General features: G+C 36.6%; 1 protein-coding gene across 1 annotated transcript; it reads left to right on the top strand.

Moving 5' to 3' along the window:
- Positions 1 to 560: 560 nt before the first annotated feature.
- On the top strand, positions 561 to 13,782 carry laptm4a (lysosomal protein transmembrane 4 alpha). Its single transcript, XM_053489118.1, has 7 exons — positions 561 to 778; positions 3,938 to 4,058; positions 4,171 to 4,247; positions 5,420 to 5,542; positions 6,454 to 6,549; positions 10,387 to 10,485; positions 12,615 to 13,782. The coding sequence occupies exons 1-7, from the start codon at positions 653 to 655 to the stop codon at positions 12,687 to 12,689; spliced, it is 717 nt and encodes a 238-aa protein (XP_053345093.1). The 5' UTR covers positions 561 to 652; the 3' UTR covers positions 12,690 to 13,782.
- The last annotated feature ends 920 nt before the right edge of the window (positions 13,783 to 14,702 follow it).

The following is a 14,702-nucleotide window of genomic DNA, read 5'->3' as shown; positions in this document are numbered from 1 at the left end:
ATAGATGGTAACAGCACTTGGATGTTTAACTATATAAATTCACAGGCAATTTGGGAATGCCAGTTTGTCTAATCTGTATGACCAATAGGTGATTACCATTGTATTTATTTCCATTTCACAACTGTGGTAGGATCTCCAGTCAAAATTCACACACTGTGGACAAATTGGGAATTTGCCTGATCTGCATGTCTTCGGACTGTCAGAGGAAACCAGAGTGCCCAGACAAAACACACCAAGCACATGATGAACATGTAAAAAAAAAGAGTCCTTTCCTCTAAACTTTCTAGAAAAGTCTGACTTCACAGCATTCCTCCCTCCCTCCAGAAACAAACACAGCGATCTCTTCTAACGCTGACCACGCCCCATTTCTTTAAGTCAAATCGGGCGGAGGCGTTATTTTTAAAACACATCCGCATTCATTATCTTCCTTACGATTGGCTGGAAGGTCGTACATCACTCCTGAAATCTAACCAATCGCTGGCCAAAATCTGAACGCTTCCAGCCAATGGTGATGGCCGAGGGCGGGGTTTGTGAGTCCAGCAGTGTGTGGGTGAGAGAGCGCGAGGGAGAGAGAGAGCGCTGGAGGCGGCGGGTGTCGGAGCGCTGCTGTTTACAGCGGAGGTTTATTACTCTTAGGTTGACTTATTTCTCGATGTTTCTTCACAATCTGGGCACCAACATGCATTTTAAACCGAGCCGCGATAGACTTTACACAACACGGTGCTGTGGATGCTGCCATGTCCGGACGGGGACAATCATTCTCGGGACTTGGTACATGGTAGGTTTTAGCGCTTTGCTAACTCGGCTGGGGTTTGTTTTGTTTTTGCTAGCTGTTTGGTTTAATGTCATTTCACGTCTGCGAATGTTAGACTAAACAGAAAATATCTTTGTTTAATAACTATATTTGAGCTAACCTAAATATTAATGGCGTTACCATGGTATCCAGATCTTAGCATTGTGGCTAATTTTGCTAGCTAACGCCGCTGCGCGTGAGCTTTAACGGAGGCCTAAGCTAGCTCAGCTAGTCTCCGACTAAACCGAACATTACTGCAAATATTCATGATTATTACTGCTTTATTAGTGATTTTTTTTTTACATTCTATTTTTTTAAGTCAACATCTAGATAAACGCTATGTACTCTTATGCACTCATGTTATGTAACTATCATTTAACAGGAAAACTGTGTGAAGACTAAACTCACGTCAGTCAGTCATATTTATAAACAATAAATTAATAACCTTTAAAAACTGACAAGATTAAGTAAACAGTTCATTAGATTGGATTTGGTCACAACGATTTCAATAAAATCCAAATATGAAATGAAACATAAACAGGTTTAAATGAAAAAAAAATAAATAATAATAAATATATATATAGATATAATTTTTAAAATATATATATTTATGTATATATTTCCCTGTCTAAACCCATTATTTCACTGAATAACTAATTTTACAAATATTCAATTTTTAAGTCATTTAAAAACAAAAATAAGCCAAATTTGTTTTTCCACATTTTCGCATGTATTTAGTTTACATTCTGTGTTTTGATTTTGTGTCATGGTGTATTTCCTTTTAAAACAGGAAGTCCTTTTGACAGCGCCTAACACAGGAAGTCTGTGCAACAGAGAAGTCACTGTGACAGCGTCCTAAACAGGAAGTCAGTCTGCGTCAAGTGTGAAGTCAACAGCGTCCCAAAAGGGTGACGCTGGGCGCGACAGCGTCCCAAGCCGTTTGATGAAGTTGCTTTTTGCTTTGATCCTAGTACCACAATGTATGATTGATTCTTTCTCTCTAAGGGAGAGGAATTAAATTTCAGTAGTTCAAAAAACAGTTAGAAAATGATGGAAATAATCATGGCATAGCAAAGAGTCTAATTACTTTGTGAGATATCGTATTTAGGTGCAAACTAGATCTCAGTATTGAGTGCACAGAACATGATCCGTGAGCAGAAAGACATTCTTGCAAGCGTTTCAAGAATAATGCACGCACTTGTAATGTGTATTTAAGTTTGTAGATTCACTTTAAGACTAATGCAGCAATATGAAACATTTGTTTTCCGTTAAGTTATGCAAACCATTAGTGTGTCGTCACTGTTGGCGCCGTTGCGCCTAAGGAGTCTCGTGCCAAAGGAACGCAAAGATCATTAATCTTGACATTTCCCCTCCAAAATATCGGTGATATTAGGTGTAGTGTGAATATTGACGTCCTCATTTTCTTCTTTTCTTTGTGTTTAATGGTGGATTACAAACCAAGTAGGTGCCACATATTGAAATGGAGAGTGTGAATACGCAAGCGTGCTCGAGTACGGAGAGTAAAAATAAAGTGAACGCTGACCAGGTGTGGAGGGAAGGGCGATCGTTCCTGGGATATGAGATGTTTTTCACATCACCCTTAGACGACTTGTTGAATATGAAGACAGTTTTAGAGCCCTGGACTGATGTAGATAAGCTCATTGTTCATGGGGTTCCTGGTGTAATTTCCTATTTTACAGGAGCCCCACCGAGGCTGCATTTCTGTCTGAAATGAGTTTCTAGCAGGTTTTGTTTGTTTTCAGACTCAAACCTCCCCCCCTTCTCTCTCCTCTTTTTCATTCAATCCGCAACTTATTGGCACAGAATATATTCAAGCAGCTATGGGATTATATACTTTAAGTACCATCAGACTGACTTATCACACAGTTAAAGACCATACTGTGGACACGCCCATCTTCAGCATCTTTTTTCTGCCGTCTTTTTTTTTTTTTTTTTTTTGCGAGTCGGCTCCGTGTCTGCCATGTTGTTTTTAGTGAAAATCATAATAAGGTCTCAGGTCATGTGATCTCAGTGCCATGGAAAGGAGGTTGGGCCTAATTAGCATACTAAAAGTACAGGCTACACAAAAACAATTTTCAAAAATATATTTTTATAGATAGATGTGCAAGGTCAAGACAATACCAGTATATCTCGTCATTTTCATGAATATTCTTCCTGTTTATTGTGTACTTGTACAGTCTTAATTAATCAGCAGTCACTGTAGAAGGTCAGTAAATTTTTCATTTTCCAATGCATCTTGTGTATGTATGTGTATGTATATATACACAAAAGAGGACAGTGTTTAGTAAAAATACACAAGAGTTTGAGTACCATGTAGTGTTCATAACACAACCGGCCATTCTGTTATATCTGCGACCGCTCGGTGTGTGTGTGTGTGTCGGGGGGGGTTAATCCCTGGAGATACAACGTGTATACAGTGATGTGATGACGTGAATAGGAAGCCTTTGTTGTTGTTGTTGTTTTTTTTTGTTGTTTTTTTTTTGTGGCGTGGATAGGATCACAGGATTAAAAATAATAATGTAAAAAACATCTGAGAAACTTTACTTGGTTCATCTACGGATGGACTGAACTGCTACTAGCGCGACTAAAACTGCACAACTGTGATAGCATGACTAAATACAGCGCGGGTACTCGAGTATACGCCCTGCAGTGGAAAAAGTGTCAACAGATTAAGCACTTACAATTTTAATGTTGACTGTATTTTTTTTTTTAGATATACTGTCATGTAATGTGACTTTGTTAGAATTGACTTTTTATACATTTTAGATATAAACCAACAATGACCTTCAGGCTAGTGCTAAGTTTTTCCACATCAGCGTTAAACAAAAGCTTTAGTCATCTCACCACATGCTTAAATATTTAATTAGAAACCTGTTCGTCACATGGAAAGAAAAAAAAAGAAAAGTGCTAATGTGTAAACCATTATAGTTTTTCGAAAGCATCATCAGTCAAACGAGTTTGAGTTTGTGTACTGTTAGACATCATGTTTGTTGTTAAACCGTCCATTCCTGACAGCATGACTCGGCCAACATTTTCCACTGTATTTTTTGTAGTATGCTGTTTTTTTTTTTTGTTTTTTTTTTTGTTTTTAAAAAGTGTCTTAAATCGATTTTTATTCTTTAGGTCGTGAACCTGTTGATGGGAATCTTGCTGACGGTGGCGGTCACCCATCCTGAGAACGTGCCCTCGGTTGACCTGCAGTACGAAGTCATCGAGCACTACTTCGCCTCAGACCGGATGTCGGGTACAGATGTTTTACAATCGCAACCAGATACTGTTATTTGTTTGCCTTTTTTTTCCTTAAATATAGAATATGGACATGACTAATAGTTGTATTTTTCTGTTCTGTGATTTAGAAAACGCTTGCGTGGGATTCGCCATCTCCCTCCTGATGCTCACCATCAGTGCCATGATGGTTTACGGAGCCATTACAGTAAGCATGTCTGAGCAGAACGACTTTATGATTAACGATCTTCTGTTAAAAAGTTTCGTTGTTTATGTAAAGAAACCAAAATGGTGTATTTGCATTAAAGTGGTTTTTGCATAACCCACTAGTGATAACACAGAAAGGAAAAAAAAATAACCCTAAGTGTTGATCACACTATGCTGACAAGCGAGCCGCTTTGTTTGTCGCCGTCATTCAACTCACGACTGAATTAATGTTAAGTTCAACTTGTGTCCTGTTCTTGGGTAACCTTTCTCTGTCTTTTCGTCATCAATTCACAGTCTTGCATCCACAACAGGTTTGATCCACTTTAACGTTTTCTTCAATCGTTCCCGCTGTAAGGCGTCCTTGTCTTTTAATAGTTAGTAAATGGAGTTTGTGAGTTTGTACAGCTGTAATAGATGACCCATTCGACCTCAATTTAACTTGTAGTTTAATAACTTATTAACCTTATTGCCTGGTCAAAAAAAAAAGCACCATTTCGGAAAAGGTCAAACTTTTGGCCTGCATCAAGTACTGAGAACAATTTGAAAGAGAGGAAATTAAGAACTGTCCAAAACACAAAAACAGAGACTTTAAAATGATGGACGAAGGTCATTTGATGAGTCCAGATTGACCCTGTTCCAGAGTGATGGGCGTGTCATGGTAAGATGTGAAGCGATGCTCCTATCATGCATACAATCCTCTGAAGGCAGTGTTATGACCTGGGGTTGGTTCAGTTGTTCAGGTCTAGACTCAGAAACGTTATATGGCAATAAGATGCAGTCAGCTGCTGACCTGAATGTACTAAATGACCACTTTATCATTATATGGAGTTTTTTCCTCCCTGGTGGCACGGTGAATGTTCCAGGACTCAGTGTGTAAAAGAGTGGTTCTGGGAGCATCAGGAATCATGTTTACACAGGAAAACCAAAATGAAGTCAATTGAAGACTCTTTTTTTTTTTTTTTTTTTTTTTTGGCCAGGCAGTGTACAATGTAGATCAGTGTAGTTTCCCTGACCAAGAGTTAAATAAATCTATGTTAAAACCTTTTAGGATGAGAAGTCAATTTTTCCAGCTTTTTTATTCGTGTAGTGTATTCCTGATTATACAGCTTACAAGTGATATATACTGTACACATAAAAATGAAGTTGTGTTTAGCGTGTCTTTGTCTCCCACAGCACCGTGATGGCTGGCTCATCCCGTTTTTCTGCTATCAGCTGTTTGATTTTGCTCTGAGCTGCTTGGTGGCCATCAGCTCCCTCACCTATCTGCCCAGGATCAAGGATTATCTGGATCAGCTGGTCAGTGTTTTTCCATCTTTGTACATCTCTCTAAAGTATACAGCCCTTAAAAAGACATAATAGGAGAAGAAAAATACATGAAGAAAATATATAAAGTTTAAATCTTTGGGTCAGACTGAAACCTGTCACTGCTGGAGAGTCTGCACTAGATATTTTTATCTTTTTTTCTTCTTTTTACTCTTTTGAATGGCATCTTGTGTATAGACAAGTGTGTATGATCCATGCAGCAAAGTCTTGTGTCTAAGGCATCCTAATGGCAGCAGATTTCAACCTGTGTGCTGATTTTCATGACCTTTTGAGCTTATTAAGGCCCGGATGCTTAAGGGAAAAAAATTTACATCATCGTGATGATGTCATAGTGCTTGGGCCCTAATAATAATCCTTAGAAGAGCAAAAAGGCCCTTCACACCCTATGACATCAGTACTATCATAGCAATGACATCATAGTCTTGCATGTCATGATGTCATGTCATAGTACTTGCGCCCTAAAAATAACTTTATTGCATCTTTAGTAAGCTAATGTGCAACCTACTGCTCATTTGATCGATTACCAGAATTCAGTCTCACAAATGGTTAGAGTTTTACTGAGAATGAAACGTGAGCCAATCCTAGAGCATGAAGTTAGGAGTTAAACATTGTTTAAATAAGTAATAAGTTTCTTAAATGTAACTTCTCTTATTTCTCAAGGAAATCACAGTGTCGGTCTAAAACTTTAGAATACTATTTTGAGTTATTTTTAGTTTAGAATGTTGGTTCATTTTAAGTCTAACAGCATAATTTCTCAGTACTTTATTCTGCATCTGCCTTTTTATTCCTCAGGTGACTCTTTAGGGTCTTTGTATTGGCGTTGAGTGTTGAGAGAGTAATAATGTATAAACTCTCTTTCTCTCTCTCTTCACTCTCCTTTGCAGCCGGACTTCCCGTACAAAGACAATCTTCTCTCCCTGGACTCCAGCTGCCTTCTGCTTTTCGTCCTCATCTTTTTCGCCCTGCTCATCATCCTCAAGGTATAATAACACCGTCTTTAATAATATTATTCAGGTCTATAGTACAAGATGCTCTGCTTGACTCATTAAGTGACAATTCAACCCTTGAATAAGTTTCAGCTGCACTGAAATTGGTAAAGGAATAAAAAAGAGACTTGTCTGTTTTACCGCAGAGAAATTCCATCTCAAATCAACCAATGAAAGAGAAATTTTCCACCATCATTTCTCAGATTTTGCTGATTTTTTCACCCATTGTTGGTATTGCGATTATAATAAAAAAAACCAATTTTTTTGTCCCAACTCCCACTCGTTAAAAAATGGCAGCCATCTTGATTTTTGGCCTCGACGCGCATCAAGACGTGCCACGCCCCTTTTTGAAATCCTCTTTTCCTTGATAACTCACTTGCTATATGTCATATGGAGATGAAACTGGGTATATTTATGTAATTTTTTATGTAGATTCAGATTGCAATCAGAATTCGGCTATCTGCTGTGGTTATGGAGATATGTCTGAAAAACCATTTTTTGGGGGCTCCCCTTTTCGACCCCCCAGAACCCAAGGTCTGCATGTATATATGTTACTCAAAAAAATAGGGGTTACTTCACATCACTTCATCTTGAAAATAAATAAAAACCAGGGGTGTGTTTTGCCCTGTTTTATAGAAATCATCAAAAATTAAATGTCCAGGTTTTGCAAATGTTTTACGATTTGATACACATTTTATATACAGAGAATGTGTATGGATCTACACAATAGGCCTTATCTACCAGTAAATGTGTCATTTTATGGTGGTACATGTAAGATACATGTATCACTGTCAAACAGTATCCTGTAACTGAACCATTCAGGTTCATACTGATCAGAAAGTTGAATTATCTCCAACCAACTCCATGAGTGACCTCGCACTCAAGGAACATGGTGATTGCATCATCTTTTTCTTGGTAATAATTAGGTGCAGAAAAACAAAAGCAGGTGAGTGTGTTTCATTTATGTTAATTTATTAACTGAAGCTTTCCAATGTAGTTTGTTATCTTAATCACAATCTGATTACAAAGACTTGATGGCAAAGCTTGTCTGTTCTTTGGATTCTTGTGACTATATGTTGCACAGGTGTGAGCAGTGCCCCCCTAAATCAAAACTATCTGATTATCTTGATTAGGGCAGGGTAATATGGCCAAAAATATTTATCACATATATATTTGAAAATTTGCGATAATGATATAACTGACGATATGATTGACACGAGACAAAGCAGCTGTTTGTATGTGCATTAAAGCTATATAAAATTTTAACAGTGCAAATGCAAATTCCACACCACTGAAGTTGCACCATTTTTACAAACCAATTATGGTTCATCTTTTACATTCAACGATCTGCTTTCTCCCTTCTTATTCTCCGCCGCCGCCATGCTTTTTCCATCATAAGCGTTTGGATCAAAGGCACTGCACATGCGTGTTTTACCCATATTCTATCGCGATATTCCATTTTCTTATCATTGCCTAACATTGTACCGGTATTACCGTGAAAGGTATAATATGGCCCAGCCCTAATCTGATGGTATATTTGAAAATGCTGATTTGGACCCAGATGATGTTCAGTTCAAGCAGTGGATTTCATTATGAGACTTTGTGAAAAATGTGACTCCTGCACAGCTCATCACTATACAGCCAAGGCCCAAGCTGCTTATTTGAAAGAACTGAAAGAGAAACTTTCCATTGGAAAGGAGGCTGTTATCCTCATGGATTTTGCCGAATGTTATTTTTTATTTGTCAGGATGCTGTTCAAGGTTTTCATTGGGATACATCCCAGGTGATTCTGCATCCCTTCGTGGTTTACTATAGGGGTGGTAGTGAAAACGATGGTTCACCAAGTTGCAAAAGTTTTTGTGTTATCAGTAATGAAAGAGAACACAATGCTATTGTTGTTCACAAGTTTATTAAGGTTCTAAAATCATTTGCTACATACATGGGCTTTGTTCTTTCAAAAAAAACTGTGATTAGTCCTTTCAGTGTCTTTGACTAGATATGCATTACAGAAGAATTTAAGGTAACTTTCACTTTAAAAGGAGCAGATTTTATGAGTATGCATTAAGTATTCTACAGATATTGCTGTACATTTCTGTGTGTCAAATCATAAAATGTTGCAAAACCTGGACAATAAATTTTTGATGATTTCTATAAAACAGGGCATAAAACACCCCTGGTTTTTATTTATTTTCAAGATGAAGTGATGTGAAGTAACCCCTATTTTTTGAGTAACATATATACATGCAGACCTTTGGTTCTGGGGGGTCGAAAAGGGGGACCCCCAAAAAATGGTTTTTCAGAAATATCTCCATAACCACAGCAGATAGCCGAATTCTGATTGCAGAATGATTTCATCTCCATATGACATATAGCAAGTGAGTTATCAAGGAAAAGAGGATTTCAAAAAGGGGCGTGGCATGTCTCGAAGCGCATCGAGGCCAAAAATCAAGATGGCTGCCATTTTTTAACGAGTGGGAGTTGGGACAAAAAAAATTGGGTTTTTTTATTTCATGGCAATACCAACAATTGGTGAAAAAATCTGCAAAATCTGTGATCATGTGGTGGAACCCACTCGTTGATTTGAGATGGAATCACCCCGCAACATTAAAGGTGAGGAAAGACTTAGTTAAAGAAGGTTTGTAGTTATCTCTTCTTAGACACATTACGGCGCTAATGCTTAAATGTAATATCACCTATCTAATTAGAGACGTACTGGTAACTGTACAATTTAGTATTTAAACTTGTAGGCTAAAAGCAGCTAGTGGAACTAGAAATAGTTGTGTGAAGGTTTATATGATTATATTGGGTCTTATGTGTTTATGGCTGCAAGTGCTTTATATTAATTATTTAGATTAATATTTAAAAAGCACTAAACTATTCTTTCCTGATAACAAAAAACCACACACCCACGGCACTAGTTTAAAACAAACAATGCACCGATGAGCGACGAGTCTCTGAGTCCATAGTTCAGTTCGTTCAGCCAAAACGTCATATGAATTGCTGACTGTGTGTACTTTACCTGAGTTAAATCTCGATCAAATAAATGCACAAGTTTATACTGCAATTTCAGCAATTTTCTACACAGTTAATTGTTTCACTATTCCTAAAACTTAAACTGAGAGAAAAAGAGAAAATAACCTTTAATTTATTTAAAAGAAAAATTAATCAATGTTTTTTTTAATCAATTTAATCAATGTCTCATTCATATCATAGATAAACAGTTGTGTGTAATAAGCAGCAATGATAACCGTTTATGTCCTAACGAGGTCACATGATCAGGCCGGACTATCATGACAGTATTAGGCAAGATTTTTGCTATTTTATTGATTGTTTTTCTTTAGCTTGTAAATGGAGTGTCCATTTTTGTTGTTGATTTTGCATCTGAACTTTTAAATAGATAGATAAATATATAGGTAGATTACTTTATTAGTCAAAGAGGGCAATTGTAACATTACAGCAGCCAGTTCACAGATTATACGACAACATACAAGCGACTAGGTGTAGAACAATAATATGGGTTTAAAATAAAAAATCACAATAAGAATGAAAAGATATTAAAATGGTAAATTTATATTAGATCTATGGTTGAAAATTATCGCCAAGTCTGGTAATTAATGATTGACAGGGACAGAATGTGAGGGCCTTTGACACGTGGGCGAACATCAGTTGTGATGTATTGATGTATCGTCATCTGTTGAGGCAAAATGAAGGCTGTTTTTTTTTTTTTTTTTTTTAATATAAAAAGCTAATTTAAAGTATGTTTTTGGTGTTTTTCTAGGTGTATCTAAAGTATTCCTTTAATATATATATTTTTGTTGTTTAATCGAACAGGCTTATTTGATCAACTGCGTGTGGAACTGCTACAAATACATCAACAATAGAAACATGCCCGAGATTGCTGTTTATCCTGCTTTTGAGACTCCGCCTCAGGTATGTTTACATTTACAAATGCCATAAAGTTGAGCACAAGAACCTTTATATAACCCTTATATAACCATAACCACCTAGCTTTCACTTTGACATTATTCTGACACACTCTTAGTCTTTGTCTGTTCAAGTTATTTAGCCTTCAAACATGCAGTTCAGACATTCAGCACTCCGTGTCCTGCTTTAGTGTACTCTTTAAGGAAAATAATCAACAACCTGGTGGTCTAGAACAAATACAGAGGAATTAAAGAACTTTATTTCAGGTTCTGGTTACATTCAACACTGTGGACGTCCGTGAAACTAGTTCCCGTTACCACTTCTGCTATAACAGCTATAAATAGAAGTCGTGCCTTCGCTTTCCCTTGAAGCTTCACCCTCCGAACGAGTGCACGTCTGCCAAACGAGCTGTTACTATAGAAACGGTAATCTTAGAAAGAGTGCTTTTAATATAAACCTTCAATACTGTCAGTGCTGCTGAAAGACAAAGATAAATATCAGGAATGAAGGCGCAACATTCAAGCCATGAGCTGAAAGGTCACCTAACTGGTGGAGCATCCAGTCTCGTTTTTCAGGAGATCACAAGTTCAGCTGTCAGTGATCACTCGCCCCACAGCTGTACATGATCAGCAGGAGACTTGTGTTGTTGTTTTTTTTTTTTGTTTGTTTTTTTTACCACCCGTGATATAGGCAGTATTGTGTATTTTTCATGCATAGTCAGTAGAGGGCTCTAAGTGTAAAAAAAAAAAAAATTATGCCAGAGCTCGGATTCACCGTATGCACCGTATTCTGTTTCCCCAAGTGTAAAAAAATATCTTTAAGCTAAAATGATTTTCTCTGTTTTCTTATTTTATTAGAAAGAACTCATAACTCGTGGCTTATACTAGCACTTACCTCAGGCTTTAAAGACTTGAAACTGACCGTCTTAAACTCTCAAGTTTGTTTCCTGTCGGTGTCAGGAATCAGGAAAACAGCGATCACATGATAGAAATCAGAGAACGCTAAGTTTTCTAAGAGTGTTAAAGCAGAGGATAAATAGATATAATAGTCCTCAGGGAGTTGGAGGATGATCTCTCAGGAAAGTGAATACGTGCAAAGAGCTGAAGATTAGTTACCGGAAACAAAAATCCAAAACAAAGCAAGGACCAGTCCTGAAAACTTCCTACGAGGTAAATGGAATAAAATTGTATTGTGTGTGTGTATATATAAAATCACACATATGTAGTGACAAACTTGTCTCAAAGTTCATACCTTTCCATGTAATATTGATCAGTAAATCATTTAAAATTAGATTATATTATTATTTTAACATTTGTGCAAGAAGTGTCCAGTATCCTGAGGATACATGAGAGCTTTCTGGTTTCTGTAATATGAGAAGCTGCAACCGTCTCTTTATTTATTTATTTTTTTAATGGCTGCTATAACGAAAGCAAGAACAGGATCTTATTTCCTGTGGACGTTTTACAACGTAAAATTGTGTGCGTTTCTGTATTTTAAGAGCGGCCATGCTTTAAATCTTCTAGTTATTTTCTAGTAATACAATTTTATTTTTTACATAATAGAGATGGGAGGGGATGATTCTGTGATGTATCGTGATTCTTTTATGCGGCAGTTTATTTATCACCACTCTGATTTCAAAATAAGTTATGTATTTTTTTTTTTATTGTGTTTTTATTTTTTTAATAATTGCAGTTTATAAACTGTTGCAGTTCCTCTATAATCCTACAGGTGTCTATTAATAAATATTTAAAGTTATTCCAAGCTTGTTTAGGATTGTAAAAAAATCTGAAGAAAAAAAAATCATGATAAAGAATTGCAAAACAGATTGAATCGGCACCTGGGTATCGTGATAACATATCGTGTGAATCTTATTATATAATATTAAAAAATAAAAAACTTTTAATTCACAATAAAAAAAAAATCTATTTACATTATGTACAAATAATAAAAACCCATTTACATTATGTACAAATAATAAAATTGAAGTGGTTTATAGAAATCATGTCCAGACAAGAACAAAACAATGTGCAGAATAATGTGCAAAAATACAGTTCAAAGTTTAAAGTTGTTTTAAATAAACAAATAAATAAATAAATCACTCTGTTAAACTCATGGCTGTGTTGTGTGTTCCACAGTACATCCTCCCCACCTACGAAATGGCCATGACGATGCCGGCGAAGGAGCCTCCGCCTCCCTACATGCCCGCCTAAAAACCAGCTCTCTGATCAAGTCACTGCAGATGCTGTCGTTGGTTTTTATTATATATTTTTTTTTCCCCCTTTCTCCCCCCTGATCGATTGCACTCTTTTCTCTTTAGAGTGACGGAGGGTGTCACGATTATCCCCCTCCCCCACCGATCTTACTTTTTCAAGCTCTGCATATTTCATAGACTTAACCATCGTCATCATCCGCATGACTTTCATACACTTGTCGTGACAGCTCATCACAGATCTATTTTTGTAAATGAATAGAAATCAAAGACGCCGGCGAATTGGGGAGAGAGAGTGTGGTGGGGGGACTGCTCCCCATCGAGGCGGGAGTAAGCACTGTTTGGAGTGTTTGGAGCCTTATCGCGAGCTGGGTTGCATAGTGACTTGTGCTTCTGACGGCTTTTGTATAGTTTATTCATAGTGAACCATTCTAATGAAACCTTTCTACTTAGGTGATGTAGATCATCAGCCAGCGGGCAATGCACATGAAGCAGTGTAAGCTTTTACTTTTCTTGCCTCTTGTTTTAATTTTTTTTTTTTTAAGAGATATGAAAGAGTTTTTTTTTATTTTTTTTTATAGTTTTTTCATTGTCTACTAACATTTCAAAGCACTACTTTCTCAGTCAGCTAACGTGAAGGATTCTGCTTTAGTTTTAACCATTGATCATGACAATCCAATGTGAAATTAAAAAATACTTTGTTTTTCCTTTTGTGTACGTGGTGTGATTAAAGATTAAAAAAAAAAAAAGTTAACGCTTAAGCAAAAGAGGTTTTAGCACTTTATCATGTTTTGTATTCAAGTGTTGTACCAGCTCATACATCCCTACATCCAGTCATCCATCAGACCGCACCATCTCAGCAGCCTTCATCACGCTGTGTTGTGGTAGATAGTGATCAAGCTTTCAAAACATTTCTGACAAGAGAGAAGGAGAATCTCTCACGAGACAGTGCTTTGATTAAATTAAACACGGCTCTTTCTGCTAGTATTGTGAAAATCAGTAGATGCATGCTACTCTACTTCTTGGTCTGTTTTTTCTCCCTTGTACACTTTCTGGTAAGTCAGTTAATTCTGTAATAAACATTTTGAAACATCGGTTTGCTGTGCTTTATCCCAAATGGAAGTCATAAACTTGATTCTACATGTGTGTCTGGCTACATGGCAGTAATGTGAACTTCACTAGTACTGGTAGTGCAAATCTGATTATATACTTGTGTATACAAAGTTTAATTTCAACCATAGTGTTTGCATCAATCAGTTCTTATGCGAGTATTAAAAATGAATAGAAAATGCACTTTATTATTATTATTTTTCTTCTGAGCATATAAATTGTTAACAGAGGTTGCTATGGTTGTTATACAGAGCTTTTTTTAAAAGTAATTTAATGATCTTTTTTTAGTTTTTGTCACAATTAAATGATTCAAATCATGAAACAAATTTAAATATGATACAAAGATAAAACAAGTAAAGACAAAATGCAGTGTTTAAATAATGATTTCTTTCATAAAGCGGGGGAAAAGCTGTCCAAACCTAACTAGCCCTACAGTATGTGGAAAAAGTAATTGCCCCTAGACCTAAATAACTGGTTGTCCCACTCTTTTGGCGGCATATAAATCGTTTGCAATAACTGGTAAAGAGACTTTCCTGTCACTATGGAGGAATTTTGGCCCGCTCTTTTCCAAAATTGTTTTACTTTAGCCTTATTCGAGGGTTTTTGAACATGAACTGCCTGTTTAAGGGCATGTCGCAGCATCTTAATCTGACTTATGTCCGATCTTCGACTAGGCCACTCCAAAGCCTTAACTTTTCCCCTCCTTATTCATTTTTTTTTATAGACAGCTTTCTTCCTTTAATGAATAAAATCACCATTTAAAAACTGCATTTTGTATTTACTCTGGTTATCTTTGTTATATTAAAATTTAATGATCTCTAAGTGTGACAAAAAACATCAGCCTGGGAGCAAAATAATTCCTAGCACTGTCATAAAAACTTCACAGGAGCTTGATATGACAGAA

This window comes from Clarias gariepinus, chromosome 27, assembly GCF_024256425.1.
Source record: "Clarias gariepinus isolate MV-2021 ecotype Netherlands chromosome 27, CGAR_prim_01v2, whole genome shotgun sequence".
NCBI lineage: Eukaryota > Metazoa > Chordata > Actinopteri > Siluriformes > Clariidae > Clarias > Clarias gariepinus.
Note: the sequence above shows the minus strand (reverse complement) of the source record. Positions and strands in the feature narration are given on the sequence as shown.